Source organism: Odocoileus virginianus, unplaced genomic scaffold (genome assembly GCF_023699985.2).
Source record: "Odocoileus virginianus isolate 20LAN1187 ecotype Illinois unplaced genomic scaffold, Ovbor_1.2 Unplaced_Contig_23, whole genome shotgun sequence".
Classification (NCBI taxonomy): domain Eukaryota; kingdom Metazoa; phylum Chordata; class Mammalia; order Artiodactyla; family Cervidae; genus Odocoileus; species Odocoileus virginianus.
In genome coordinates this window covers 545,645-569,162 of record NW_027224340.1, presented here as the reverse complement: position 1 = coordinate 569,162, position 23,518 = coordinate 545,645, and the positions used below count along the sequence as shown (strand labels likewise).

The 23,518-nt window shown below is 66.1% G+C and overlaps 3 protein-coding genes across 17 annotated transcripts in view; 2 read left to right on the top strand and 1 right to left on the bottom strand.

Annotated features, from left to right (window-relative positions):
- The window catches only part of MROH1 (maestro heat like repeat family member 1), a 53,933-nt gene extending 45,633 nt beyond the window's left edge, over positions 1 to 8,300 (top strand). For 14 of the 15 annotated variants that reach the window (XM_020884053.2, XM_020884046.2, XM_020884068.2 and 11 more), the window contains 12 exons: positions 2,041 to 2,195; positions 4,062 to 4,227; positions 4,799 to 4,995; positions 5,524 to 5,661; positions 5,915 to 6,029; positions 6,313 to 6,459; positions 6,568 to 6,756; positions 6,879 to 7,034; positions 7,103 to 7,237; positions 7,320 to 7,422; positions 7,516 to 7,581; positions 8,054 to 8,300. In XM_020884053.2, coding sequence (XP_020739712.2) covers positions 2,041 to 2,195; positions 4,062 to 4,227; positions 4,799 to 4,995; positions 5,524 to 5,661; positions 5,915 to 6,029; positions 6,313 to 6,459; positions 6,568 to 6,756; positions 6,879 to 7,034; positions 7,103 to 7,237; positions 7,320 to 7,422; positions 7,516 to 7,581; positions 8,054 to 8,139 — 1,653 coding nt within the window. In that variant the 3' untranslated portion in view covers positions 8,140 to 8,300. Of the gene's footprint in view, positions 1 to 2,040; positions 2,196 to 4,061; positions 4,228 to 4,798; positions 4,996 to 5,523; positions 5,662 to 5,914; positions 6,030 to 6,312; positions 6,460 to 6,567; positions 6,757 to 6,878; positions 7,035 to 7,102; positions 7,238 to 7,319; positions 7,423 to 7,515; positions 7,582 to 8,053 lie in introns of those variants that run through there. The other variant, XM_070464301.1, reaches the window with a different exon arrangement.
- Positions 8,301 to 8,375: 75 nt separating this feature from the next.
- The window catches only part of BOP1 (BOP1 ribosomal biogenesis factor), a 19,032-nt gene continuing 3,889 nt past the window's right edge, over positions 8,376 to 23,518 (bottom strand). The window contains exons 3-16 of the mRNA XM_020884187.2: positions 20,561 to 20,641; positions 11,060 to 11,214; positions 10,858 to 10,975; positions 10,681 to 10,782; positions 10,397 to 10,609; positions 10,159 to 10,320; positions 10,009 to 10,089; positions 9,861 to 9,930; positions 9,642 to 9,774; positions 9,380 to 9,560; positions 9,014 to 9,302; positions 8,857 to 8,941; positions 8,674 to 8,781; positions 8,376 to 8,594 (exon numbers count right to left, since the gene is read on the bottom strand). Coding sequence (XP_020739846.2) covers positions 8,441 to 8,594; positions 8,674 to 8,781; positions 8,857 to 8,941; positions 9,014 to 9,302; positions 9,380 to 9,560; positions 9,642 to 9,774; positions 9,861 to 9,930; positions 10,009 to 10,089; positions 10,159 to 10,320; positions 10,397 to 10,609; positions 10,681 to 10,782; positions 10,858 to 10,975; positions 11,060 to 11,214; positions 20,561 to 20,641 — 1,932 coding nt within the window. The 3' untranslated portion in view covers positions 8,376 to 8,440. The remainder of the gene's footprint in view (positions 8,595 to 8,673; positions 8,782 to 8,856; positions 8,942 to 9,013; positions 9,303 to 9,379; positions 9,561 to 9,641; positions 9,775 to 9,860; positions 9,931 to 10,008; positions 10,090 to 10,158; positions 10,321 to 10,396; positions 10,610 to 10,680; positions 10,783 to 10,857; positions 10,976 to 11,059; positions 11,215 to 20,560; positions 20,642 to 23,518) is intronic.
- SCX (scleraxis bHLH transcription factor) lies at positions 12,744 to 14,564 on the top strand. Its single transcript, XM_070464431.1, has 2 exons — positions 12,744 to 13,395; positions 14,239 to 14,564. The coding sequence occupies exons 1-2, from the start codon at positions 12,835 to 12,837 to the stop codon at positions 14,275 to 14,277; spliced, it is 600 nt and encodes a 199-aa protein (XP_070320532.1). The 5' UTR covers positions 12,744 to 12,834; the 3' UTR covers positions 14,278 to 14,564.

Genomic DNA, 23,518 nt, shown 5'->3' with positions numbered 1-23,518 from the left:
CCGAGAGCGTGCCGGGGGACCCCCAGAGACACCTGCACAGTCGGACTTGAGTTTCTCTGATACCAGATCAAAAAAAGGGGTCCTATTTGGTGACCCGTGACTGGGCTGACCCCTGCCCCAACACGCCAGGATGGTCAGGTGGGCACGGAAGGAACTGGGTGTCAAGGGCAGAGGGACGTGGTAGGAACGAACAGCTGCCTCCCAACGTGTGGGCGTGGGAAGCAGCACCACCCCACAGAGGTGGCGGGCAGACCTGAGGCAGAGGGACCCCGCCCAGTGGTAACTCCCGGGCATGTGCCTGGGTGAGGCAGCCGCGCCCACAGGAATCTGTGCAGGTTAAGGAGGAGGTCCCTGAAGGGGGTCCCAGTCTAGAAGCGCGGGCGTGGGCTGCTGAGGGTGAGTGTGGAGCAGCCCAGCAGGCCTGAGGTAGCCCTGAGCTCCCTGGGCTGGGTGGGCCCCGTTCACCAGTCCCGGGAAGCAGAGAACCCGGTGCGGATACAGCCAGAGCCGCCACACCTGAGCACTAGAGTGCCATCACAGCTCCAGAGTGTCAGGGCCAAGCGGCTCTTGGCACCCATGGGTATCGCTGCTGAGAAAGTCTGCAGAAGCAAAGACAACAGAGACAGATGAGCTGAGACAGTGTCTCAGACAGACCGACACCCAAGGGAGCAAAAGGAAACAGGGAAAAAATTACTTGCAGAAATTTGAAATGCAGTCAAGTGTACATACGGCCAGTTATGTTCCAGTGGACTTTAAGAACCTGAGGTGAGGGACTGGCCTCCGCAGGGCACCACTATCACCTGCACCTGTGAAAACCGCATCAGTGCCAGCCGGGCAGGCCTGGGGTCTTCTGGGGAGCCCTGCCTCTCACGGCCGAGAAAGAGCCCGGGAGACTGGAGCGAGCCACGCTCCTTGCCCCAGAGATGGTGTGGCCTGTTCCAGTGGCATGGTGGATGGGGCGATCATAGCCCATCCACCCGCGAATGTCACTGGGCCCACGCCCACGGCCGAGACGAGAACCCAGCCACAGTCAGCTCAGCCCCACCCTCCCGCCAGGCTCCCTAAGCAGGTTCAGTGTGGCGGCAGCCAGCTGATCAGGGAGGCACACAGCTGGACGGGCCGAGGGCCGGGGCCGATGGGCAGAGCCACAGCAAAGAGGTCCAGGTCTTTAGAAGGTCGTCAGCCTTCTGGACTCATGGTCATAGAAAGAGAAGGACTTCGTTATGTTTACAAATCCTTTGAGAACTGTGGTGACAGAGCCCCTCCCTCAGGCTGGACACTGGACACACGGTGCCTGCATCTCCCTCCTGCCCCTGTTCCTGCTGTGGGCGTGGGCCCCCATCAGAGCTCGGTGGGCCGTTCCCTCTGCTCCTGGGCCTGGGGCCCCCAACAGGTCCTCAGCCAGCCCTGCCCTGGGGCGGAGCCCATGGCTGCCAGCTCCCCGTCCAGGGGGCCCAGTCCGTGGGGCCGTGGCCAGTGCTCTGTCATCAGCTTTCACCTCACAGCAGGGCACTTCTCAGCTGTCCAGCCTGGACAGTGTGGGGCAGTACCCTGTCAGCTCGGGCCGCCGTGTGCCCTGCTGCCCACCTGCTGCCGTGCAGCCGCCGTGGCTGGAAAGCCCGCCCCTCCCAGCCAAGCCCTGCGGCCTGGGAGGAGGGACGGGGTGCTTCCCGGTGAGCAGTGGGCAGCCGTGTCCTGCCTGCAGGGGTCGAGGCAGGGTCATCCTGTGAGCCTCAGCACTCACCCCAGTGGCCTTGCCCTCCCACTCTGTCCCCTCAGGCTGTGTGTGTGTGTCTATCTGTCTGTCTGTCCTGGCTCCTCCCGCCAACAGGCCCTCTTGGGTTCCTGTCCCTTCCCACATGGACTCTGGGGCTGTGAGTCAACTCCCTTGGCCCTGAGGGCTCTGGCTCCTGTTCTCCTTCGTCAGGGCTGGCAGCAAGGAGCCCTGATGTCACTGGGGGAAGCTGGCCTCCCTGGCCCCAGGGATCGGCACCCACACAGGCGTGTCCTGTCGCTGGCCTGACCACCGCCTGCCCACAGGTGCCGGAGATTGTGAGCGTGCTGCGCTCCAAGCTGCAGGAGACCCGAGAGGAGCACGTCCTACAGGCCGCACAGCACAGCGTGTTTGTCCTGGCCACCCACCACCACGCCGCTGTGGTGTCCAGTCTTCTGGGCAGCCCCCTGCCCTTTGACAGGTACCTGGTGCCCACCCACCTGCAGGGATGGATGGGGCTCCATGCTCTGGTGTCCCCCCGCCTGACCAGGTATTCATGGGCCCCCTAATCCTGTGTGTGGGAGCCTGGAGGCCCTGGCACTGGGCCGGGTGGAGATGGCTCACTCTCACGGGCAGTGCTGGCCAGTTCTCTGGGGCTGGTGCTCTGCCGGGCCTCCATCCACCCTCATCCATTAGCAGGACCCTGAGCCAAGAAGGGTCTCCATCTGCCACGGACACCCCTGGCTCCCGAGCTCCCGTCCTTGGGTTCTCAGGGCAGGGCATGTCCACACCCGTGCCTGTGCCGGGCCTTGTGGGTCACCACAGTCCCTGGGGCCCTTGCTCCTCCACTGAGGCCTCCAGGCGGCCTTTGCTCCTCTCCCAGTGCCTCCAAAGCTCAGGGCCCGCTGGGCATGCCTTTCTTTAGGTCCACGTGGTGGGTGGAGGTGGCACCCATGATCTGGAGATCCCCGTGCCAGGGGACAGGGAGGCCTCGCATCCTTTCCTGTGGCCGCGGCCCGAAGCACCTACGCCTGCACCTGCCCCAGATTGGGGCTCCTACGGCCTGCTTGGCTCTTGCTCAGATGCGGGCACCGCTCCCCAGACGTGGTGGTCCCGTTTGCTACTGCCCCTCCTGCCATCACTGTCGGCCTTTATCCCCTTGCGCTCTAGGGGTGTCCCTGTCCCAGAGTAAACCGCACTTGATTGCTGATATGGTTGGTATTAAACCAACTGCCTATTTTTCTTCCCTCAATCTTTTTTATTTTCCTTACTGTCTTTTTTAGATTGACAGGGTCTTGTTACACTTTCACTTTTCACTCAGTTAGTTTGGAAGTTGCACTCCTGTGCGTCTGGACTGCGTTTACTCAGCTGTCCCTCTCCCCGGCGATTGCCGAGTTTGGAGCTCGAGCTTGGCACATGCTTCCTTTTAGTTTGAGTAAGAGGACGTGTCCTTTCTGGCTCCTGTGAGCCCAGCTGGAGCTGAGGCCGAGGGATGAGCACTGGGTGTCCCTTGTTGATGGCACTCTGTACCTTCTGGCAGAGAGGGGTCTGAGGCTTTCTGTTCGCGGTCCTGCCAGGGGGCTCCCTGGCTCCTTGAGCCTGTGAGTGAGTGTCGTCAGCTCTCCCGATTTTCAGCCTGTCTTCTTCAGACACCGTCTCCCCTCTGCTTGTGAGACGCCACTCGAATGTGCGCTCACTCCCACCGCCCTGCCCCCGACACCTCTGCTTCTGAATGAACATCCAATGACCCTTCCCTACGGGGTTCTGGGCAACTTCCTCCACTGTCTTCCAGTTCACCATTTCTCTCTCCTGCTGTGTCCAGGCTGATGCTGAGTACGTCACCAAGCACAGCACTGCATGTCTCATTTCTCCAGGGCTGTTGGTTCGCTTCCAGATGCACCCCATGTTTAGTTCCTGGTTCTGAAGTCTGTCACTTTTCCCTGTAAACGTACCCCACAGCCGCACCCTGTGTGAATGCTGGGGCTGGGGCTGCTCGGGCCTCCTGCAGCCTCCGCCTGACCTCACCTGCATGCCTCTTTGGTCACATGCTGCTCTTTGCTCAGGAAAAGTGACCCGAGCAGGTGTCCTCGGGGCTGGGGTGACAGTGTCTCCTCTAGGGAACCCAGTGTCTGCTTCTGGCAGCTCCAGGGGACACCTCCCCACCACTAGGTCTCTGCTCACCATCAGGCTGCCTGGTTAGGCCCCTGGGTTGGAGGAAGGGGTCAGTCAGGGCCTGGAGTCAGGGTGCTGTTTGTAGCCTGGCTGGAGCCGAGGCCGGTGGGCATGCCAGGGCTGTGGTGCTGGGGCCGGCAGAGGCCTCAGAGGGGTCGTTCTTCTGCCCCTCCAGCCACACCTGCACCCTGTGGCGAGCACTGGCCTTGGAGCCCGGCCTCACCGCACAGGTCCTGGGGCTGCTCCTGGAGAAGATAAGCAGGGACGTCCCATTCAAGGAGAGCCGGGCCTTCCTGCTGAGTAGCACGCCGGACCGCGTGGCCACCCTGCTGCCCCTCGCAGTGAGTGGGGGCTGGGCCGGCACACACTGCCCCCTCTGCCCTCCCTCTTGGGCCCAGGAGGGGATGAGGGGCCACGTGGCCACTGCCAGTGGGCCCCATGGGGAGCCTGGGTTGCGCCTTGCTGGCACCTGGCAGCTGATGGGAACCCTGGAGCCAGTGAGCTGTGAGCCCAGGCTCATAAAGTCCCCGCAGGTGTAGGCCCCCAAGGGAGCCCACTCTATTTCATCCTACGGGGAAAAAAATAAACCCAGCTTGGCAGCGTTTCCACAGTGAAGCAGCTGCAAGAATTTCCTCCTCCTGCTGAGGAGCCGAGAGCAGATGCTGGGATCCAGTCCCCAAGGCGGCCACACTACCCTGGGCCTGCCTTCTGCCCTGCGGGCCAAGCTGGACAGGGCTGGGCTCCTCGTCCCACCCCCATGGCCACCCCTCACAGGGCCCAAGACCTCAGGGTACATGGAGTGCCTGCAAAGAAAGAGGGGTTGCGGGCTGGTTTTTGTCTCGGGCGCAAGGTCCAGCGTTCGCTGAGCCTACCCTGAGGGTAGGGGCGAAGGCTGAGGGGGCCCGTCTGCAGGCCACCTGTGCGCTGCACGAGGTCGCATCTGCCCCGGCATCTGGGCCAGCGGTGCTGGAGCTCTACCCCCAGCTGTTTGCGGCACTGCTGCTGCGGGTCAGCTGCACCATGGGTGTCCAGCCACCCCGGCACCTGCAGGCCAAGGAGAGGAGGAGCGCCAGCTCAGGCCTGGCCTCGCGGAGCCTTGAGCCTTGCAGGTGAGTGGGCCTGGCCCGGCCCCCTCAGGCCGTGACTGTTGGCTGCTGGAAGTAGCTTCCCAGGGGTAGGGGGCGGGGGGCCGGGCGCCAGATGACCCTAAGCTGCGCCTTCCCTGGGGAGTGCTTGGGGTTGGCAGGTTACAAGCGGGCCCACCCTGAGTGCAGCCTGCGTCCTCAGCCACACTGCCTGGGCCCCCACCTGCAGTTGGCTGGGCTCTGGCCCCCGCCCTGTAGGGGCACAGCTGCCACAGGGGTGAGGCCCTGCTGGCTTGGTGCCACTGGCTGTGCCCGCACCTTCCCCTTGGCACTCAGTCGTGGGGCCTGAGGACAGGCTGGGGCCCCTTCAGCTCCTGCAAGAGCAGAGGGTCCACAGTGCTACCCAGGGAGAGGGGCCCTGCTGGCAGGGAACAGGCTGGGGGGCCCAGGGCATGTCTTCTAAGAGTACAAGCGGGTGTGTGTGCACGCGCGTGCAAGGAGCAGAGCTGCGCCCTGCCAGCGCCAGCCAAGCCTGCGCCCACGTCTCTGCAGCTCTGCGGTGGACGCGCTGCAGGCCGTGCTTGTCCGTGGTGGCAACGAGGACGTGGTGCAGCACATGGAACTGAACGGGGGCTGGCAGCTGCTCAAGACCTCAGCTGGGCACGAGGAGGGCGTCACCCAGCTGGCCAGGTGAACGGGCAGTGCGTGGGGCGGCGGGGAGTCCATGAGGGCAGCCGAGTTCTGTAGGTGCCGCGGACTGGGCGCAGGGAGAAGGCCTCTGAGGGGGGCGTGTCTGAGCATAGGATGTGCGGGGGCAGCTGGGGGGAGGAGCTAGCAGGCCAGAGGTGCCGGGTGGGAGGCAGGCATGCTCCCCAGGCCCCTGGGACTGGTGTGCTCGGGGCAGCCTGAGTCCCTAGCCCCTGCCCGCGTGCCTTCTTCCCAGTGCCATGGCAAAGTTTGCGGGTCCCCGGCTTCCCCTGGTGATGAAGGTGCTCTTCGCCACACAGAGCAGCGTGTATGAGGTCCAGAGGGTCACCTCCACAGCCTTCCTGGCTGAGGTAGGAGCACTTGCTTTGGACCATGAGTTGGGGTTGGGGAGGGGCAGTGTGAAGTCCCCCCCCACAGGGCAGGCCTGGGTGGGGTGGGGGAGCCACATTGAAAACCCACCCCAGACCAAGGCAGTCAGGGCCAAGGAGGGTATGGGGTCAGGAGTCAGGGGAGGTTGAGGAAAGGCTAGGAGCCCGGCTTGGCCTGCTGGCCTCAGCCATGACCCCTCAGTGACCGGGGACCAGTGCTGCCCAGTGCATTTGGGGGGGGGGGTCAGCACGCCTCTGCCCCCAGCTGCTCAGCAGCAACGTGGTGAACGACCTGATGCTCCTGGAGTCGCTGCTGGACAACCTGACAGCACGGCAGAAGGACATGAGTGCCCGCGTGCGGAGGTTGGTGCTCCGTGGGCTGGCCAACGTGGCCTCGGGCTCCCCAGAGAAGGTGAGCCACTGGGTAGACCCAGTGGGCACGGGCACGAAAGTGGTGCTCAGAGGGTGGGCAGCTGGGCGTGGCATGGCCTGGGCACACAGGTATGTGTGGCCTCCCCAGGTACAGACCCACGGCCCCCAACTCCTGACAGCCATGATCAGTGGGCTGGATGATGGGGACGACCCACACAGCCTGGTGGCGCTGGAGGCCATGGTGGGCCTGGCAAGGCTGCTGGACCTAGTGGACGCCTGGGACCTGCGCGCGGTGCTGCTGCACATTGCTGTCCGCATTCGGCCCTTCTTCGACAGCGTAGGCCCCCCATCCCTGGCCATTGCAGCCTGGCCCACTCTGTCCCTTGCTCCCCCTTCACTGCCCTGGGGTCACCTGGGAAGCTGGGCTGGGAGGACCACGTGACACCCGCTGTTGCCCAGGAAAGGATGGAGTTCCGCTCGGCGTCCATCCGCCTCTTTGGGCACCTCAACAAGGCCTGCCGTGGGGACTGCGAGGATGTCTTCCTGGAGCAGGTTGTGGGCGGTCTGGCACCCCTTCTGTTGCACCTGCAGGACCCCCAGGCCCCCGTGGTCGCGGTGAGCAGCGCGGGGGATGGGCAGGCCTGGCCAGCTCAGGGACTTGGGGCTCAGCATGTGCCCTGCAGGCCTGCAGGTTCGCCTTGCGCATGTGCGGTCCCAACCTGGAGTGTGAGGAGCTGGCAGCCGTCTTCCAGAAGCACCTGCAGGAAGGCCACGGCCTGCACTTTGGAGAGTTCCTCAACACCACCTGCAAGCACCTGGTGAGGGGCGGGGCCGGGCGGCGGGGCGGGGCCGGGCGGGGTGCGGAGAGCGGGCGGGGCCTGCCTGACCGCCTCTCTGCAGATGCGCCACTTCCCCGACTTGCTGGGCCGCTTGCTGAGCACCAGTCTGTTCTACTTCAAGAGCAGCTGGGAGGACGTCCGTGCTGCCGCCCCCATGCTCACAGGTGAAGCTGCCCCGGGCACCCCACCCCCCCCACGGACCTGGCCCCTGACATCAGTACCCCCACTGGCCCCTGACTACGGCCCCACCCCCACAGGGTTCTTGGTGCTGCACGTGGAGGCTGAGCAGCGGCCGCAGGTGGACCTGGAGCAGCTTCTCGCGGGTGAGCCCCAGTCCTGCCAACCCCGCCCCACACAGCCAGGAGCCCAGAGGGCCCCCCGCCCCCCCAACACGCTGGGCTGCGCTGACCCTGTGGGCACCAGGGGGGACTAAGTGATTTTCCTGGATTTCAAGGATTTTTTCCCTGTCACTGGTGACCTCATCGTCTCTAGTAATTCACGGAAACTTCTTAACTGTTCCAAAAGAGCTTAAAAAACACTAAAAAAGGAAAAACTATCTTTCCGTTGGCTCCTGAGCCCTCCCGGCAGAGGCCTGTCTTAGGAGGGCGGTGGGCGGGCGGCCCCACGCACAGGGTGGGGTGTCAGCCTCGGGGTCCTGGCCCCCAGGCTCCGTGAGCCCGGAAGGGGGGGTCAGCCTCAGTCGCAGCTGTTAGCGGGGTGTGGGCGGAATCTTGGGCTCACTCAGTTCTCCAAGGGCTGTGGCAGAGCCCCCAGCAGTGGCTCCTTGTCCCCCAGCCCTCCAGCTGCTGCTCAAGGACCCAGCCCCCCAGGTGCGTGCTAAGGCTGCGGAGACTCTGGGCCGCCTGGTGAAGTTCGCCTGAGGCTGCCCCAACACCCAATACCGCCTGGCCAGCCTGAGGGTCCAAGACGAGTCCCTAAGGAGTCCCCTGCCCACAGGCAGAGCGGGAAGGCCTTGCGCCCACACAGCAAGGGTGGTCAGTCGCCGACGTGTCTTCCCAATAAAGCCATTTGCTGCTCAGCAGGTGACGTGGTGATGTGACCTGTCTTGTGCGCAGGCCAGCAGCCCCCTCCCCGTTAGGAAGCTGACTCAAGAAGGTTACCCAGCAGGAGAAATTTTTGTATTGTGCACACCCCCAATGCCCCGCCCCGGAGGCAGGGCGTCTAAGTGAAGAGGCGGAGAGTGCCGTCAGCCCCAGAGGAGAAGACCCAAGGTTGGGTGGGGTGGAAGGCCACATCCAGCACCCCCAGGTCTCTGGTCAGGGTGTGCCCCTTGAGCACCTTCACGGGCACCAGCAGCGGGTTCTGCAGCAGGTCGCTGTGGGGGAGGGAGAGACTCAGGACGTGGGCGGAACCGTCCCCACGGGGCACGGGCAGGCGGGGGCACTGGCACTCACTTGTACACCATCCCGTGGCAGACGATGACACTGCCGTCATCAGAGCCAGACGCGAAGAGTGGGTACCGGGGGTGGAAAGCCACGGCCCGGAGGGCCTTCTTGTGATGCCTGGAGTTGGGGGAACCAGGCTCAGTGAGGCAGGCATCGGGGCAGGAAGTGACCGGTCGCCCACCAGCATCTCACCTTAGCACTCTGTACGGCTTGGTGGAGAGATCCATGTCAAACCACACGAGCTTGCTGTCATAGCTGCCGCAGATGACGTTGTCACCTGGGGGCAGATTCGGTGGTGGGGATTTGGTGGCCCTCCAAGTGCCACCCCCCCACCAGGACACCCCCTTACCTGCTGGGTGCACCGCCAGGCTAGACACCCACTTGCAGTTGGGCATCAGCTTTTTGGTGAGCTCCTGGCGCAGCAGGTGGTAAAGGCGGACGCAGCGCTGGGAAGCCACGAGCAGGAAGGGCCGCGTCGGGTGGAAGGCTACACCCTGCACCTGGCCATGGCTGCGGCGGAAGGGGCTCTGGCTGCGGCGCCGGCTCAGCTGGTGGATCAGCACCTGGGTGTGGCCCGGAGTGGCCAGCACGACGGCCAGGTAGTCCCCGCGGCCGTGCCAGGTCACCTGCGTCACTGGCTACAGGGAGATGAGGTTGGGTTAGATGCGGCCCCTCCTCAGGGCCCCGCCCTCCGCCTGGGGTGGGCCCCGCCCACCTTCCCGTGGTGGATGCGTAGGCGCAGGCTGCCCTGGCGCTCCTCCTCGGAGGCTTCCAGCCAGTACGCGGGCTGTGAGGCGGCCTCCAAGGGTGGGGTGAAGGCGCTCAGCAGTTGGTCCGTGCTGCCCACCACCAGCCGGTCCCCCAAGGCCGGGTTCAGCAGCAGCACTGTGTCCTCCCTGCAGTCAGAGCCAGATGGAGGTTCTCAGACATGGATCTGTCCCCCCACCCCCACCCCGGGCACCCCGGGCCTCACTCACACTGCCACGGCCACCAGGCAGATGGTGGGGTGAGGGTTCCAGGCGACACTCTTCACCACACCGCCCACGGGCACGGTCCTCATGCAGCGGGCAGTGGCAACCTCCCAGAGTCGCACCGAGCCATCATCTGAACCTGGACACGCAAACAGGCCCTCAGTACCTGGCTCTCCAGGCCAGCCCACCCCGCCCCCACCGCGGAGCTGCCCCACCCGCACCTACCTGATGCCAACCACTGGCCATCTGGGGAGACGCTGAGGCAGCGGACAAGATCATTATGGCCCCTGTAGACCTGCAGAGAAAGGGCAAGGCGGTTAAGGCCGGACACTCAAGAGGCCTTTGCTCCCCACCACCCGCCCTGTCTGCTCACCAAGGCTTGGCACGTGGGGAAAGGCTGCAGGTCCCGTGGCCGGGGCAGCTTGGGGATGAGGTCTTCAGGGTCCACATTCACCTGAGAAGAGGACACAGGGTCAGCTGCGTCCATCTCCACTCCCCGCCCCTGCCTGGCACCACAGCCTACCCTCATCTTGCGCTGCCGTGGGCACAGGTAGAGGTCCAGGCAACGCTCGAAGCGCTCCTGGATGAAGCGGCCGTAGGCAGGCACGGCCCGCAGGCTCGGGAACCGGCGCGGCAAGAAGCCGAGCTTCCTCTCATCAGGCTCCTGCTGCTCCCAGGCCAGGCGCTGTGGAGGCGGGAGTGAGCCAGGAGTCAGGGCCAGGCCAGGGGCCAGCCCAGACTCCACTATGCACCAGGCCCACCTCCTCCTCGCTGGGCAGGTATTCGGGAGGCGGGTTGTAGGACTCTGAGTGGCCGGGCAGAGCCAGCTTGGGAGCAGGAACGTGCATCTTATGGCGACCCAGCACCGCATTGGGATCCTCCTGGGCCCACAGGTCATAGAAGCTGGGAGTGTGGTCCCGAGGCCGGCGAGGCTGGATCCATCCCATCTTGATGGCGTGCACCATGCGGGAGACCTGCAGAGACGGCAGGTGAGGGGGGCGGGGGCAGGGCAGGCAGGCGCGCCCCAGGGATGGCCCACACCCACCTTCTCCTTCTCCACCAGGGAAGGGATGAAGCTGCGCTTGTCTGCAGGCCGGTTGGTCACTGGGTGGATCATTAGGTCCCCACTGAAGAAGTCTACAGCTGGCTGGGGGGCAAGCAGAGGAGGGTGGGCCTGGGCCCTGCAGGTGCCCCAACCCCAGGGCCAGCAGCTGCTGCCTACCTCGTAGGGATCGAAGCTCACGTCCCCAAACTGGCCCCTCTGCAGCCGCTGCACCAGGGCCACCTGCTCATCCGTCAGCTGCACCCTGTGTCCCGTCATCTGGTCCCGCACCGTGCGCCTGGGGGGACCCAGTCAGAGCCCAGGCCCCGGCCCCGCCCCGCAGGCCTGCCCAGCCCATGGGCTCCGCCCCGCGCCTACCCACCAGTAGTCAGGGTCGTCCATCTTGTCCAGAAACTGGTCCAGCTCGTCCCGGGTGCGCAGGGGCTTATAGATGCGCCGGCCGTCCAGGTCGTAGCCCACATGGGGGAAGTCATCGTACCACTCCAAGGGCACATTGCCCACCGTGTTCCGGATGTCCTGGGGCAGGAGGCCCGCGAGTCAGCAGCAGACACCCATCGTGCCCACCCCTCCCTCCAAGCCCCTCATAAGACACAGGCCAGGAAAGGGAAAGGCAGAGCAAAGAGTCTGGCCTCCAGGCTGCAGAAGCAGCACCCAGGCACCCTGACTCTTAGCTTCTCCCTGGGGTGTGACGTGGCAGGGCGGCCAGCACTGTCCCCCCCACCCCCCAGACCCTCAGAGGCGCCGGAGCTGTACCTTCACATTTTCCACTGAAGTGGTGCCAACCCCAGAGCCTCCCCCCTGGATTCCTTGGCCAGGGCTCTGGGCAGCCACAGGCAAGGGTGACCTCATCGCCCGTGGGCTCCCTCCCCTGGCGGGGGCCTTAGGCAAAACTGGGTAGCCACAGGCAGGGACTCAGGGAAGACCCCACCAGCCCACTCCAAGAGGAGACAAAGTCCACTGCACTGAGCCCAGCACACTTTCAGGGGCTCCCCCAGCCTCCCAGCCCTGCCCCCACCCCACCCTTAGTGGGCAGAGCAGTCACATTCCTGGACACACATTCCTGGTCGAGGCCCCTGCCAGCCGCCACCCTCCCTCCACCCAGTGCGGAGACTGCTGCCCAGGCGGCCGCTTCCTGCAACAGTAGCCACAGAAGGAGGGGCCCAGATGAGACTGCATGGCAGGCAACCTGGGAACCCCGACAGGGACAGGACCCTCTGGCCGTGGCCCCTCTGCACCTGCCCAGCCCCCAGCCTGCTGACCTGAGTCCTCCCTGCTCACCCTCCTCCAGGTGTGCTCAGGTCCCTGCCCACTGCTGGGAATGCCCGTCCTCCTGTGCTCCCCAAGTCCACACAGCCAGCCCTGGACTGGACAGATGTGGGGGGCCCAGAGAAGACCCATGGGACATTCAGCAGGGGAACAGGGTGCGGGTGGGGGGTTCTCCAGGCAGGAGTGCAGACAGGAGCCAGACCTGTAGGGTGGTGCCAGGAGGGGCAGGTGCAAGAAAGACAGGCTGTGCCGTCAGGTGAGTCCCACGAAAACCTGAGGGGGCAGTTGAGGGGGCCGGGGCTGGACTCCAGCCCCTCAGAGCGCCTCTGTGCCCTCTTTTGGGCACAGAAGGCCCAAGTGTACATGAGAGGGAGAGACAGACAGGGTGTGGCCAGGCACTGGGGCCAGGGCATCTGGGTTAAGGCGGTCATGCCAAGTGGGAAGGCTGGGGTCACGGGTCCTGCTTGACCCTCCCTCCCGCCCCCTGCTAAGAGGGAGGAGGGGAGGCAGCAGCGCCCCGCACCCCCTGGAGGGGCGTCCAATCTCCCCACCCCACAAAGACAGCAGGATGCTCCAGGCCCCTTCACCATGGCGCGAGAAGGCAGAGGGACGGAGGGCCCCTGCTCCAAGCGGCCTCCAGGGGCTGGGAGGCGGGGAGGAGGGCGGGCCGGCGCGGGGGAGGGGCCGCCGCGGCTATAAAGGCTCGGCCCGCGGCCCCGCTCCAGCCCGGGACGCACACGTGCGCTCTGCGCCGCAGCCGCCACCGCGGGAGCCCGGAGACCCGCGTGCCCCTGGCCCGGGCGGCAGTGGCGGCGGCATGTGCGGCGCGCGACGGAGCTGACGGCGGCCGCCGGCCCCAGGTCCTTCGCAATGCTGCGTTCGGCGCCGCCCGGCCGCTACCTGTACCCTGAAGTGAGCCCGATGTCGGAGGACGAGGACCGAGGCAGCGAGAGCTCGGGTTCAGACGAGAAACCCTGCCGCGTGCACGCGGCGCGCTGTGGCCTCCAGGGCGCCCGGAGACGGGCCGGGGGCCGGCGGGCGGGGGGCAGCGGCCTGGGGCCTGGAGGGCGGCCGGGCCGCGAGCCCCGGCAGCGGCACACGGCGAACGCGCGGGAGCGGGACCGCACCAACAGCGTGAACACGGCTTTCACCGCGCTACGCACGCTCATCCCCACCGAGCCCGCTGACCGCAAGCTCTCCAAGATCGAGACCCTGCGCCTGGCCTCCAGCTACATCTCGCACCTGGGCAACGTGCTGCTGGTGGGCGAGGCCTGCGGCGACGGGCAGCCCTGCCACTCGGGGCCCGCCTTCTTCCACGCATCGCGTGCCGGCAGCCCCCCGCCCCCGCCGCCCCCACCCCCCGCCCGGGACGGGGAGAACGCCCAGCCCAAACAGATCTGCACCTTCTGCCTCAGCAACCAGAGAAAGTTGGTGAGTGTTGCCCACGGGGTGTCCACGGAAAGGGAGGCTAGGAGGATGGGATGGCCCCCACCTCCAAACCACCCCTGCAGCCCACACCTGCCAGGCAGAGAGGGCGGGGCCAGAAGCAGGCAGAGCCCCGAGCAGCGCCTGTGACACCCGCAGCCCCAGGTCCAGGGAGAGAGAAGATGAGGAGGGCCGGGCCAGAGCCGGTGGGTCCCCAGGACACAGGCTCCTGTGGGGACAGAGAGGAAAGAGACCAAGACAGGACCCGCACCAATGGGGAAGAAGCTAGGGGACCACACCAGGGTTGATCAAGCAACTCTGGCCACCCAACCTGCCATCAGGGGAAGGGGACTTGGAGGCAGTGAGGCAATCCCGCTGGGGTCCACTTGCTCTACCAGTGGCCTAAGGCTTACTGGGCACCTGCCTGCCCTCCCTGGACCCGGCTGCCCACTCAGACGCCACTGTGGCTGTGGGATCTGCTGGCAGGAGACTCGGGGGCTAGGGGAGAGGGCCCTGCTGCGGGAGATGCTGGCCGGCTCTGATTTACGGCGCCTGCTGCGCATGGTGGCACCGGAAGAGCAGGGTGAGCAGGGAGAAAATACGGCTCGGCTCTCCCCAATCCCCATTTCCTCTCCAGACAGCACGCGTGAGCTCCTGGGGCCTGAACATCTGGGAGATTTAATTTTACAATTTCGGCTGTGCAGCAGCGCACTCTCCTCCCCAAACTGCTCGGGGAAGCCGGAGTGAGCGTGGAAGGGGGTTGCTTTCAGCGCACCCCGTGGGGAAGTCCGGAGGCGCAGGCTGGCGCTGGCCTCCGCTTGGGCCCTGACACTGCCCTCCCCTCCGCAGAGCAAGGACCGAGACAGAAAGACGGCGATCCGGAGTTAGAGGCGATGTCGGGCCATCCGCAGAGAGCCCCAGACCTGACTCAGGCACAGGCCTCACTGAGGGCGCCCCCAGGCCCTCCCGGCCCCAGCTGCGAGTGGGGCCGATGGACAGACAGGCGGCAGGATGCGCGGCCGCCCCAGCACTTGCCTGGCCCCACTGGAGCTTTCCGTGCGGGCTCGCTACCTGGTTCTCCTCTGGCTACTATGTGCTATCATTCTGTGTCTTTGATATGATAATATAAAGTCTGGAAATTTTGTATAATTAAAAACAAAACAGTATCTTCCAAACGCAGATACACGCTGTCCTCTGGAGCGGCCAGAACCTGTCCTGAGCAGAGCCCAAGCCCACACTCCCACCCTCAGGGCTGTGGTCTGTTCACGTCCTGACCACCCTGGGCCAAGGCCCCTGGTTCCTAGGGAAAGGCCCCACTTTGCAGGGCTCAGGGTCAGCCCCTGCTGCCAGGGAACTGCGGCATGGGGTCTGGAGACCAGTGAGAGAGGGCGAGGAAAGACAACAGCCCCCCGCACTTGGCAAGGGACAGGCTGAAGCCAGGGAGCACTCCCACCCCACCCCTGCTCCAAGGGCCACCAGGGGTCTCGGCGCCCTGAGACAGAGGGCAGTGCGTGCATTGTGCCATGTGCTGGTCTCCTGGGCCACGGCGCCTCAGCCCCTGCCCGCAGAGCCCCAGGAAGTGGGGGGGGGGGCACTGTCTGGCAGAAGGAGCCCCCCAGGCTGTGCAGGCCTGAGGGTATGAACCAGGTGCCTGTGTGTACTCCAGGTGCCCGCCCTGGCCCCAGAAGCCCTGCTCACAACAGAAGACCCCGGCCGCCCACCCAGCTAACCCGAAGGCCCCACCTGCCCGTAAGGAGGGCAGTTCAGGCCTCTCAGAGCTGAGCACAGCTGGCTAACCATTAAAGTCTTGCAGGTAACAATTACGACGTAGTGGCGTGAGCTCACAGGCACAGCAGAGAAGCAAGCTGGGGGCAGCGCCGTGTGGCAACCCCCCCCAGGCTGGCCAGCAGCCTGACTTCCGCCAGCCGGGCTGAGAGTGCCAGGGGCCAACCCCGGGCCCCAGGAGAGGCCAGGTGCCGAGGCCCACGTGGGCACCCCAACAGGGCAGGCCCAGAGCTGCCCCCTCCTCTTAACAGACAGGCTCCAGAGGACCAAGAAGCAGGAAGCAGTGGTGTAATTTTGGAGGAAATTCTCAAAGCCAGAGCCATTAAGGGTTGGGGGGGGGGCGGGGGCTGTGTCCAATCTGATAGAAATATAACAGGATAAAAAGTCACAACGGCAGGTTCCACTCAGAGAGAAACCCAACCCCAAATTTCCTCTCCTTAATCCTGCAGGAGCCTACAGCTGGCCGGCAGGAGGGGGAGAGGGCACACTCGGTCACTGCAGAAGCCCCCCGCCCCCGCCTGCCTAGAGAGCCAGGACTCTCAGGCAGAACGTGGGGGTCCTGCTAAGGGCTGAGAAAGATACCTCTTCTGCTCCTGGGCACTGAAGACACTTGGAGAACCGACTTGGGAAGGGCGCCCCAGAGGGCCTCCAAGCTTGATGCCCCTGCTCCACTGGGCACCAGCAGTCCTATGGGGACAATCTGGGGCCTGCCTGCGCTCAACCACCCACCTCACCCACGTATACCTGGGCCGGGTGAGCCCAGACCCCCTCACAGATCCCCCCACAGACGAGACAGGTGCCCACCGCACAGCCAGAGTTGCCAGACCGGTGCTGGGCAGAGGGGGGAGGGGTGGGAAGCATGCCCCACACAGAGGTGGGGGTGGGCACGGGGGACTCCCCCCAGAGCACAAGGACAGGCAGGGTGAGGCTGGAAGGTGTCTCGGGGGTGCCAAGTCAGTAGGAGAGGACAGGCCGCTGGGACGGTCCCCAAGGACAGCAGGTCCTGGCACAGGACGTGCGGCCAGGCCCTCAGCTGCCGGGCCTGGGACTCGACAGCGGCTGCAGCTTGGCCAGCCTCAGGCCTGGGCAGTGGGCCCGGTCGCTCCCTGAGCTGCACCGGTAGCAGCAGAGGCCGAGGGCCTGGCCCGCCAGCCAGCAGGAGAGGAGGGGCGGGGGCAGGGAGGAGCACACCGTCACCCTCCGCCGCTCCAGAAATTCAAACCAGACTGGGGGTGGTGGGCCGGCCGAGTCCCAGCGGGCGCGAGTCCACTCAGCCATCCACTGCAGCAGCCGGGCCCCACTCCCTGCCCAGGACCCGGCGCCCCACGCGTGCCCCACGCGTGCCCCGTGCAGCAGCGGGAAAAGAGGGCATGGCCCGCACCCTGGGCCAGCAGCTGCTCCTGAGGCCAAGCAGGCCTGGAAACGCGCCGATGGCCATCAGAGCCAAGCTGTCAGCTCCCTGTCCCCAGCCCGGGGAACGAGCTGCTGGCGGCACCACGTGACCCATCACCAGGCCGCCTGCCCTGGACCGGCCCACCCCCACCCTGCACAGCACCTGCGGCTGCCAGGAAGCACATGTGACCCCACGGGGGCCGCGCCCGCCGACCCCTCCAGGGCCCAGACACCCCAGCCCACACTCTCCGGGGAGTGGGGAGGGGGGACACGGACGCGCATCCGTGCGGTGCCCCGCCCCCGGCAGCTCTGGACACCCGCGGCCACCGCTGATGTGTCGGCTGGGATTTTTCCGTTCTCGAAGAGCCCCCTCCCCCTCCCCCTCCCCAAAGTGGCTGCAGCTGTCAGGACCGCAGATTGGAACTGCAGGTACGGCGCTGGCCCGCTGCCCGCCTCCCTCCCGTGTCTGTCTGAGGGAGAGGAAGCCGGCCCACCTCTGGAATCCTTCACTCTCTCCTCGTTCGCCTCTCCCACCTGTCCCCCGGGAGCTCGGGGTCAGCCGCCCTCACTCTGGCGCGCTCTTCCCCTTGCCCCGCTCCGATTACAATGCCGGCAGTGTTCCCTCTGCTCCCCCGCCTCCCGTGAAGCGCCCTCTGTGGCGGGGGCGCCCGGCCGCGTGCCCCAGGCCACCTGCTGCCGCTGGACCTCCACAAGGTGCCCACACGAGGAGCCCTGGGCTACAGCCCCAAGGCAGAAGGCGAGGTCCCCAAGGACGAAGCTGGCAAAGCAGCCCGCAGGGCTCGGCAGAGAGGAGCCCGCCCGCTGTACCGTGGGGGTGGGGGCGCTGGGAACGCGGACTCGGAGCCCCCCTTCCAAACCTCCCCTGCTGCATATGATCCTCACAGAAGCACTGCCAGCCAGGCCCGCTGCTGAACCTCTGGACACGTGTGGGCTCCGGGACCCTCCGAACCCACTCCTTGGCCCCTATCAGTGCCTCAGGGCTGCTGAAAGGCAAAGAAGCAAGTCTGCCCCCACCAAGGGTCCTGGGGTGGGGGGAGGCCCCCTGCTCCCTGGGTCCTCAGATACCTAAGACACCCCCACCCCCTCCGTTATCCAGGGAGCGTGGGCGTTCCCACGTGGGGCAGCGGCTCCCAGAAACGCCTTGGGCCGCAGGAGATGGGCACGGCCCCCGCAGAGTGCCAAACGCCCATTCTGAGTCCCACAATGCTGCGGTCACCTCCAAGATCCCACTGGGGGAACTCACCCAGAGCCTCCAGCGCCAGCCCCGCCTATGCACCACTCTGCAGCCAGGCCGTCAACCACCTTTCAGACAGGACTTGCCCCCCCACACACCTGCCTGCCAGCCCCCAGCTCCTGGGGCCATGCCCCCAGCCCGCACGGAGCCCCTCCCTGGGCTCCTGCCGCCCAGGAAACTGGCTCCCGGTGGGCACATGGCAGGCCGGGCCTCTATCGCCCATTTACCCAGGCCAGAGAAGGGTGGGCTCTGAAGGCGCTCCACCCTCACCTGCCCTGCCCCACCCCCCCAGGGGAGCGCCGTCTCCTGACCAGGACCACTGGACCCCGGCGGCTGTTCCTGGAGGGAGGAGGGCACCCCACACACCAGAACACGGCGGGCCTCGCTCAGAGGTGGTGCTTGGCAGAGGGACCCCGGGCACCCCGAGGTTACGGCCACTACACCCAACCCGCAAGGCCACCTGTGAGGTCCCGGGCCCTAGGCCCCAAGCCCCTCTCAAGCGAGGAGGCGGGGAGACCTCGGGGGAGACCGCAGGGGCGGCCGGAGCCCAGTCGCGGGGGTAGAGGTGGCGAGGAAGGCCGGCAGCCCACGAGGCCCAGCCGAGCCGAGAGGCACGCTCTGCACAACAGCTCGAAATCCGAGCCGCCGCCGCGCCGCCAGCAGCGAGTGCACCGAGCGCCGCGCCGGGGCGGGCCCAGCGAGGCTGCTGCCGCTCGGTAGCGGGAAGCCGTCAGCGGCGCCTGCGGGAGAGCGGAGGGGGCCGCCCGCCGCCAGCGATCTCAGCCCGCCGCCCCCCGGCCTCAGTTTCTCCCAGGCTGGAGCCGGGACCGCCTGCGAGGGCCGCCGCACCGGCCCCGGGCGGCAGGATGAGATCACGTCTGTGGGGGAGGGGCGCGGGCGGGTGGGGGCGGGGCTCTCCCACTCACGGCCGCAGGGACCCCCGCCAGGCTGGCGGTTCAAGGTGCTGCCCAGGGTGAGAACTGGGAGGATGGCACCGTCGAGGCCGAGCTAGGACGCAGGACGTGGGTATCCAGCTGAGAAGGGGAACCCTTACTCACCGGCCACCGCCCAGGGCAGGGGACCCCAAAGCTGGGCCCAGCAGAAGCCAACAGTCAGAGCACCTAGAAGCCCCAGGGTCCCCCAGCCCAGGCCTTAAGTTCAGACAAGGCCCGGGGAAGAGGAGACCAGGCACTGCCACCCCTCAGGTCCTCCCCAGGAACACAGCTTGTCCGGACACCCCCGCCCACTGCTGGAGGCTGGCCAGGGCCAGAGTGGGGTCCTGGCACCACGGACCACCTCCAAGGATGCTGCGGAGAAGAGGCTGCCCGACACCCTACGACCGATGTTCTGGGGCTGTGGGCCCTCACAGGTGCCAACCAGAGCCCGGGGTGAGGGTCCCTGCACCCTTCCTGTGCTCTCGCCACTCCAGCCACCCAAGCCTCTTCCTGAAGCCCACCCTGCAGAGACGCCGTGATGGGGTGGGGGGCACTTCTCAGGGAGGAAAGCCTCAGCCAGGCCGGCCTGGCCCTGCCGCCCCCTGGGCCATGGCCGGCTGCACTGGCAGAAGCCAGCTCTTGCTGTCACTCAGGCCCACATATGGGATAGTCATCGCCAGAGGAAGCGGCCCCCCCAGCCCCCGCGGCGGCTCCAGAACGGGGCAGGCCAGAAGGAGCACCTCCCCGCGGGCGGCCCGAAGCCCCTCCCCCGGCCTCTGCACTCCATTTACAATCATCATCGATTTCTCAAAATACCGAATATAAAAAAGTAGCCGACAGGATGTGGCTGCCGACAGCCAGAGCCCCTGGGAGGGGGAGACAGGCCGGGAGCTGTGCTGCATGGCCCCCCTTCACTGAGTGCGCCCGCTGCTCCGGCCAGGAAACCAATTTATTTTGTTTTGTCTCTGTTCTCTGAACGCACAGAGACTGGATCGGGCGGGCGGCCAAGGCTCCTGCAGCCGCTGCCAAAAGAGCGGAGGATGGGGGTAGAAGCCGTGCAGGGGAGGGGGCGCGTGTCTCCCCAGCCGGGACAGCCCCTGACAGGCAGCAGGAAGAGCTGCTAGGGGTGGGGACCGTGGTCTCTGCAGGCCCCGCAGCCCAAGGAGGCTCACACCAGGGCAGGGGGCAGAGACACACCAGTGAGGGGTGGGCAGGGGAGCACCCGTCACCTCCAGCGGGGAGCCCCTGAGCCTCAGACCCCCCAAGAGCCCATGGGCAGCCCTGGGCAGCCAAGTCGCAGCCACCTCTGTCCAGACAGGGCACCCCAGCCTGTCAGCAGGCTTTCCCCGTGAGACGTAAACCGGGAGGACCAGATGCACCCAGGGCCACGGCAGCCGGGCCTCCAGGACACCCAGGAGGAGGGGGCAGAGCACAGACGCCAGCTGGGCCGGGCAGGGCCTGCCCCCCACCCCCACCCCCACCCCCACCCGGGGGACAGTATAGGCTGGCTGTTGGGGGAGGCCTGTCCACGCCCACCCGGAATGGAAGCAGAGCCCCCACAGAAGATGCGGTGCCCCCCGCCTGCCAGCGGCGCCCCCATGGCCCAGGGCCAGGACACGGGCACGGGGTGGCCGCACTGCGCCCAGCTGCCCTGCCCACGATGACACACACACTCCTGCAGTCATGTGTCCCCGACCCTGAAACTGCCTTCCAGACAGGCCTGGGGCCACGCCAGGACGCCCACTCGGGCCTCGCGGTGGCCACACAGCCCACCCTGCAAGGGGGCAGCTGTGGCCCAGCCTACCTCCTCGTCGGAGCTGTCCTCCGCATACTCGTCCTCACCCGGCACACTTGGCACCTCCGTCTGTGGGCAGGGGGTCCTGGCCTGGGAAGGGAAGAGAGGGAGGGAGCTTACTTCAGGACCCGGGGCAGGCTGTGGGCCAGGGCACCCTGCCCCTCCTGCCCACACTGGGGCCAAGGTCCCGCGCCACGATCTCTAAGCAGCTCTGACCTGGTCCCACTGCCAGGAAAAGAATATGGACAGCCCCAATCTAAGTGGGTCTCTTGGGGAGGGGGTTTCCACCCAGGATGAGCCTCTGTCAAGGGCCATCACGATATCCAAGCTCAAGGGGAAGACCCCAGAGAGGGGCTGACATCAGGTGAGCCACCCCTGCACCCCTTAACGAAAAAAACAGTTGCAAGTCTCCTGGCTCAAAGGCCCAGCTGAGCCCAGAGTCAGCCTAGGGTCAGAGGACAAAAGCAGGGGTGGCCTCTTGGCAGCAACAGATAAAGGCCGGGGTCACCCCCAACTGGGTCAGTCCATCCAGGGGAGGCCAGGCTCTCAATGTCAGCCACCAGCACAGGGCCACCGCAGCCCGAGGAGGGCACGTGCAGCCCAGCTGGCCGAGGGCCTGGGCAGGTACCCACACCCTCGGAGCGCTGGGAGGACGGCCCCGGGCTGACCCCGCCCACCAGGCCAGTGAGTGGGTGCCACTGGGCATTGACACCCCAACCTGGAAAACAGATCCTCCCCCTGCGGGGTGGGAATCGGGTGTACCGGAACTGAGACTGATGGGGAAAACAGCTCGTATCCGCCCCCCCACCCCCCCCCTCCGGGGGCAGTAAAGCGTCGGGAGCAGGAGCCCCGCTCCCCTGCCCGGGCCAGAGCCAGAAGCCGCCCAGCAGCTTTTCCTCCCGCCCGCCAGCTTCTCCCTCCGTGTGAGGAGGCTGGGAGAGTAAGTTTTTTTCCAGGCCAGGAAAAGGCGAGATTCGGTTTCCACGTCTCTCCCACCCTTGCTCCCCAGGCTGTGCGCTGCGGGAGCCCTGCCCGCTGAAAGTGGGTCAGCCCTGCCGGGCGGGCGGCCTGTGGAGAGGGGGCACAGGGGCCAGACCGCCCCGAGCTCCCCGCCCACCCAGCCCGGAGCATCCAGAGGACATACCTGCCGGGGCCCGGGCCAGGAGGACCCTGCGGGGAGCTGCTGTGAGTCTCCTTGAGACCCTGAGGCCAGCCCGCGGCCACTAGGACCCGCGTGGGCCACCCTGCTCCAGCCGCTCAGGCCCCGGGGGCCCCGCACCACAGGCCGCGGTCCCGAGCCCTGGCAGCGACCACAGGCGTGGCAGCCCCAGTGCTCTCTGAAGCCAGACACGGGCGGGGGCTCAGCAGGGGTGGGGGGTGGGCGACACCCAGCGGTGGGGCTCCGGGCTCCTGCCAGAGCCACCGGCGAGGGCCCTGCTCAGGGCGTGGGTCAGCCTCCCTCCAGAGGCGCCGGCAAGGCCGCCAGCCGCCGCCAGGGGGCAGCCGAGACGCGGGGCCCGGCGGGGCCCGACGGGGCCCGGCGGGGCCGGGACCAGGCGGACCAAGCACCCGCAGCCCTCCAAAGCCTGGAGACCAGGGGGGCGCCCCAGCGTACCCTTCCTCCTCTTCCTCACACGGTCCAGCCCCAGCCCCCCACATCCTCAGACGCAGGCACCAGATGGTGGGGTCTGCCCAGAGACACACCCGCCCCCAGACAGGCTCAAGGCCATGTGGTGTGGGCGCCCTGATGGGCCCACATGGATGGCTGGGGGCCCGCAAGCGAGACCAGAGAGAAGTGAGGTTCTGAAGGCAAGTGTCTCAGCCAAGGGGGCCAGGCGACCACGACAGGCCTCTCCTGGGAGGGGCTGCAGCCTCGCACGGCTGAGGCGGTTTTTAACTTCGGTTACAAAGGTTTGAGTTTCTTCCGGACGAGAGGCACCATCTGTGTGCTCCCACCCCAATCTGGGGCACCAGCCCCGGGGGAGCAGCCCACAGTGGGGGTCTTAGGCGGGCTGCTCTGCCCACCCCTCTTGCTGCCCTCCGCAACAGGTCCTCACCAGGACTGCTGTGAAGAGCTGCCCTGCTGCACATGAGAGCCCCACACAGATCACCCCACCTGGACCCCTAACGAGGACATGTTAAGCCTCTGAGGGCAGAGCGACCAGAGCTCCAGGGAGCACAGGAGAAGTTGACATGCTTCTGAGCGACTGAGGGGCGCCGTGGGACCCCTCAAACCCACTCATCACGTCACCCCAGACTGACACCATCACTCTCCGCCTGAACTCTCATCACCAGAAACAACAGTCTGATGCTGGGCCAGGCACAGCTCCCCCACGGGGGCCCCCGCTCCAGCCTCTGGGTCGTGCTGGGGTTCTCTGGGACAGGCCCAGAGTGCCCTGCCTCAGGTGGCCTCACTAAGCAACCTGGGAGACATGGCCTGCTCCCTCCCCAGGCACCAGACCCTGCCCACTGCTCCCAGGAGAGCGCCTCCTGCCCAAGGGTTCGCAGTAAGCTCCTAAGCTCCAGGCACAGATAGTTTGGGCAGAATTCGTTGTAAGTTAACTAGGAAAGGGTAATTCCACGTTGGACATCCTTAGTTAGTCTTTTGTTACATTCTCGAATGTGGCAAGCAAACTGAACTAATAGAAATGGGAACTTGTGTGTGAAAAAGTAAGAAAACAAAATAGGAGAAAACCCACACAAGTGTTATAAAAAGGACAAGACCAAACATAAGAAGTAGGAAAAAACAGATCTAAACAAGCATGACCAGGAAAGAATGGCAAAAAGCACCTGATACGCTCCACGACAAGAGCCAGACATCTCTCCTGACAGAGAGGCTGCCCAAAGTGCTCCTGAGCACTGCTGGGGGTGTGGAGCGAGGCCGGGTGCACGGGAGGGGCCAGGCCCAAGGTGGAGATGGGAGGGTGGGGCCGGGTGCAGGAGGGGAGTGGAGCCAGCGGAGGTGAA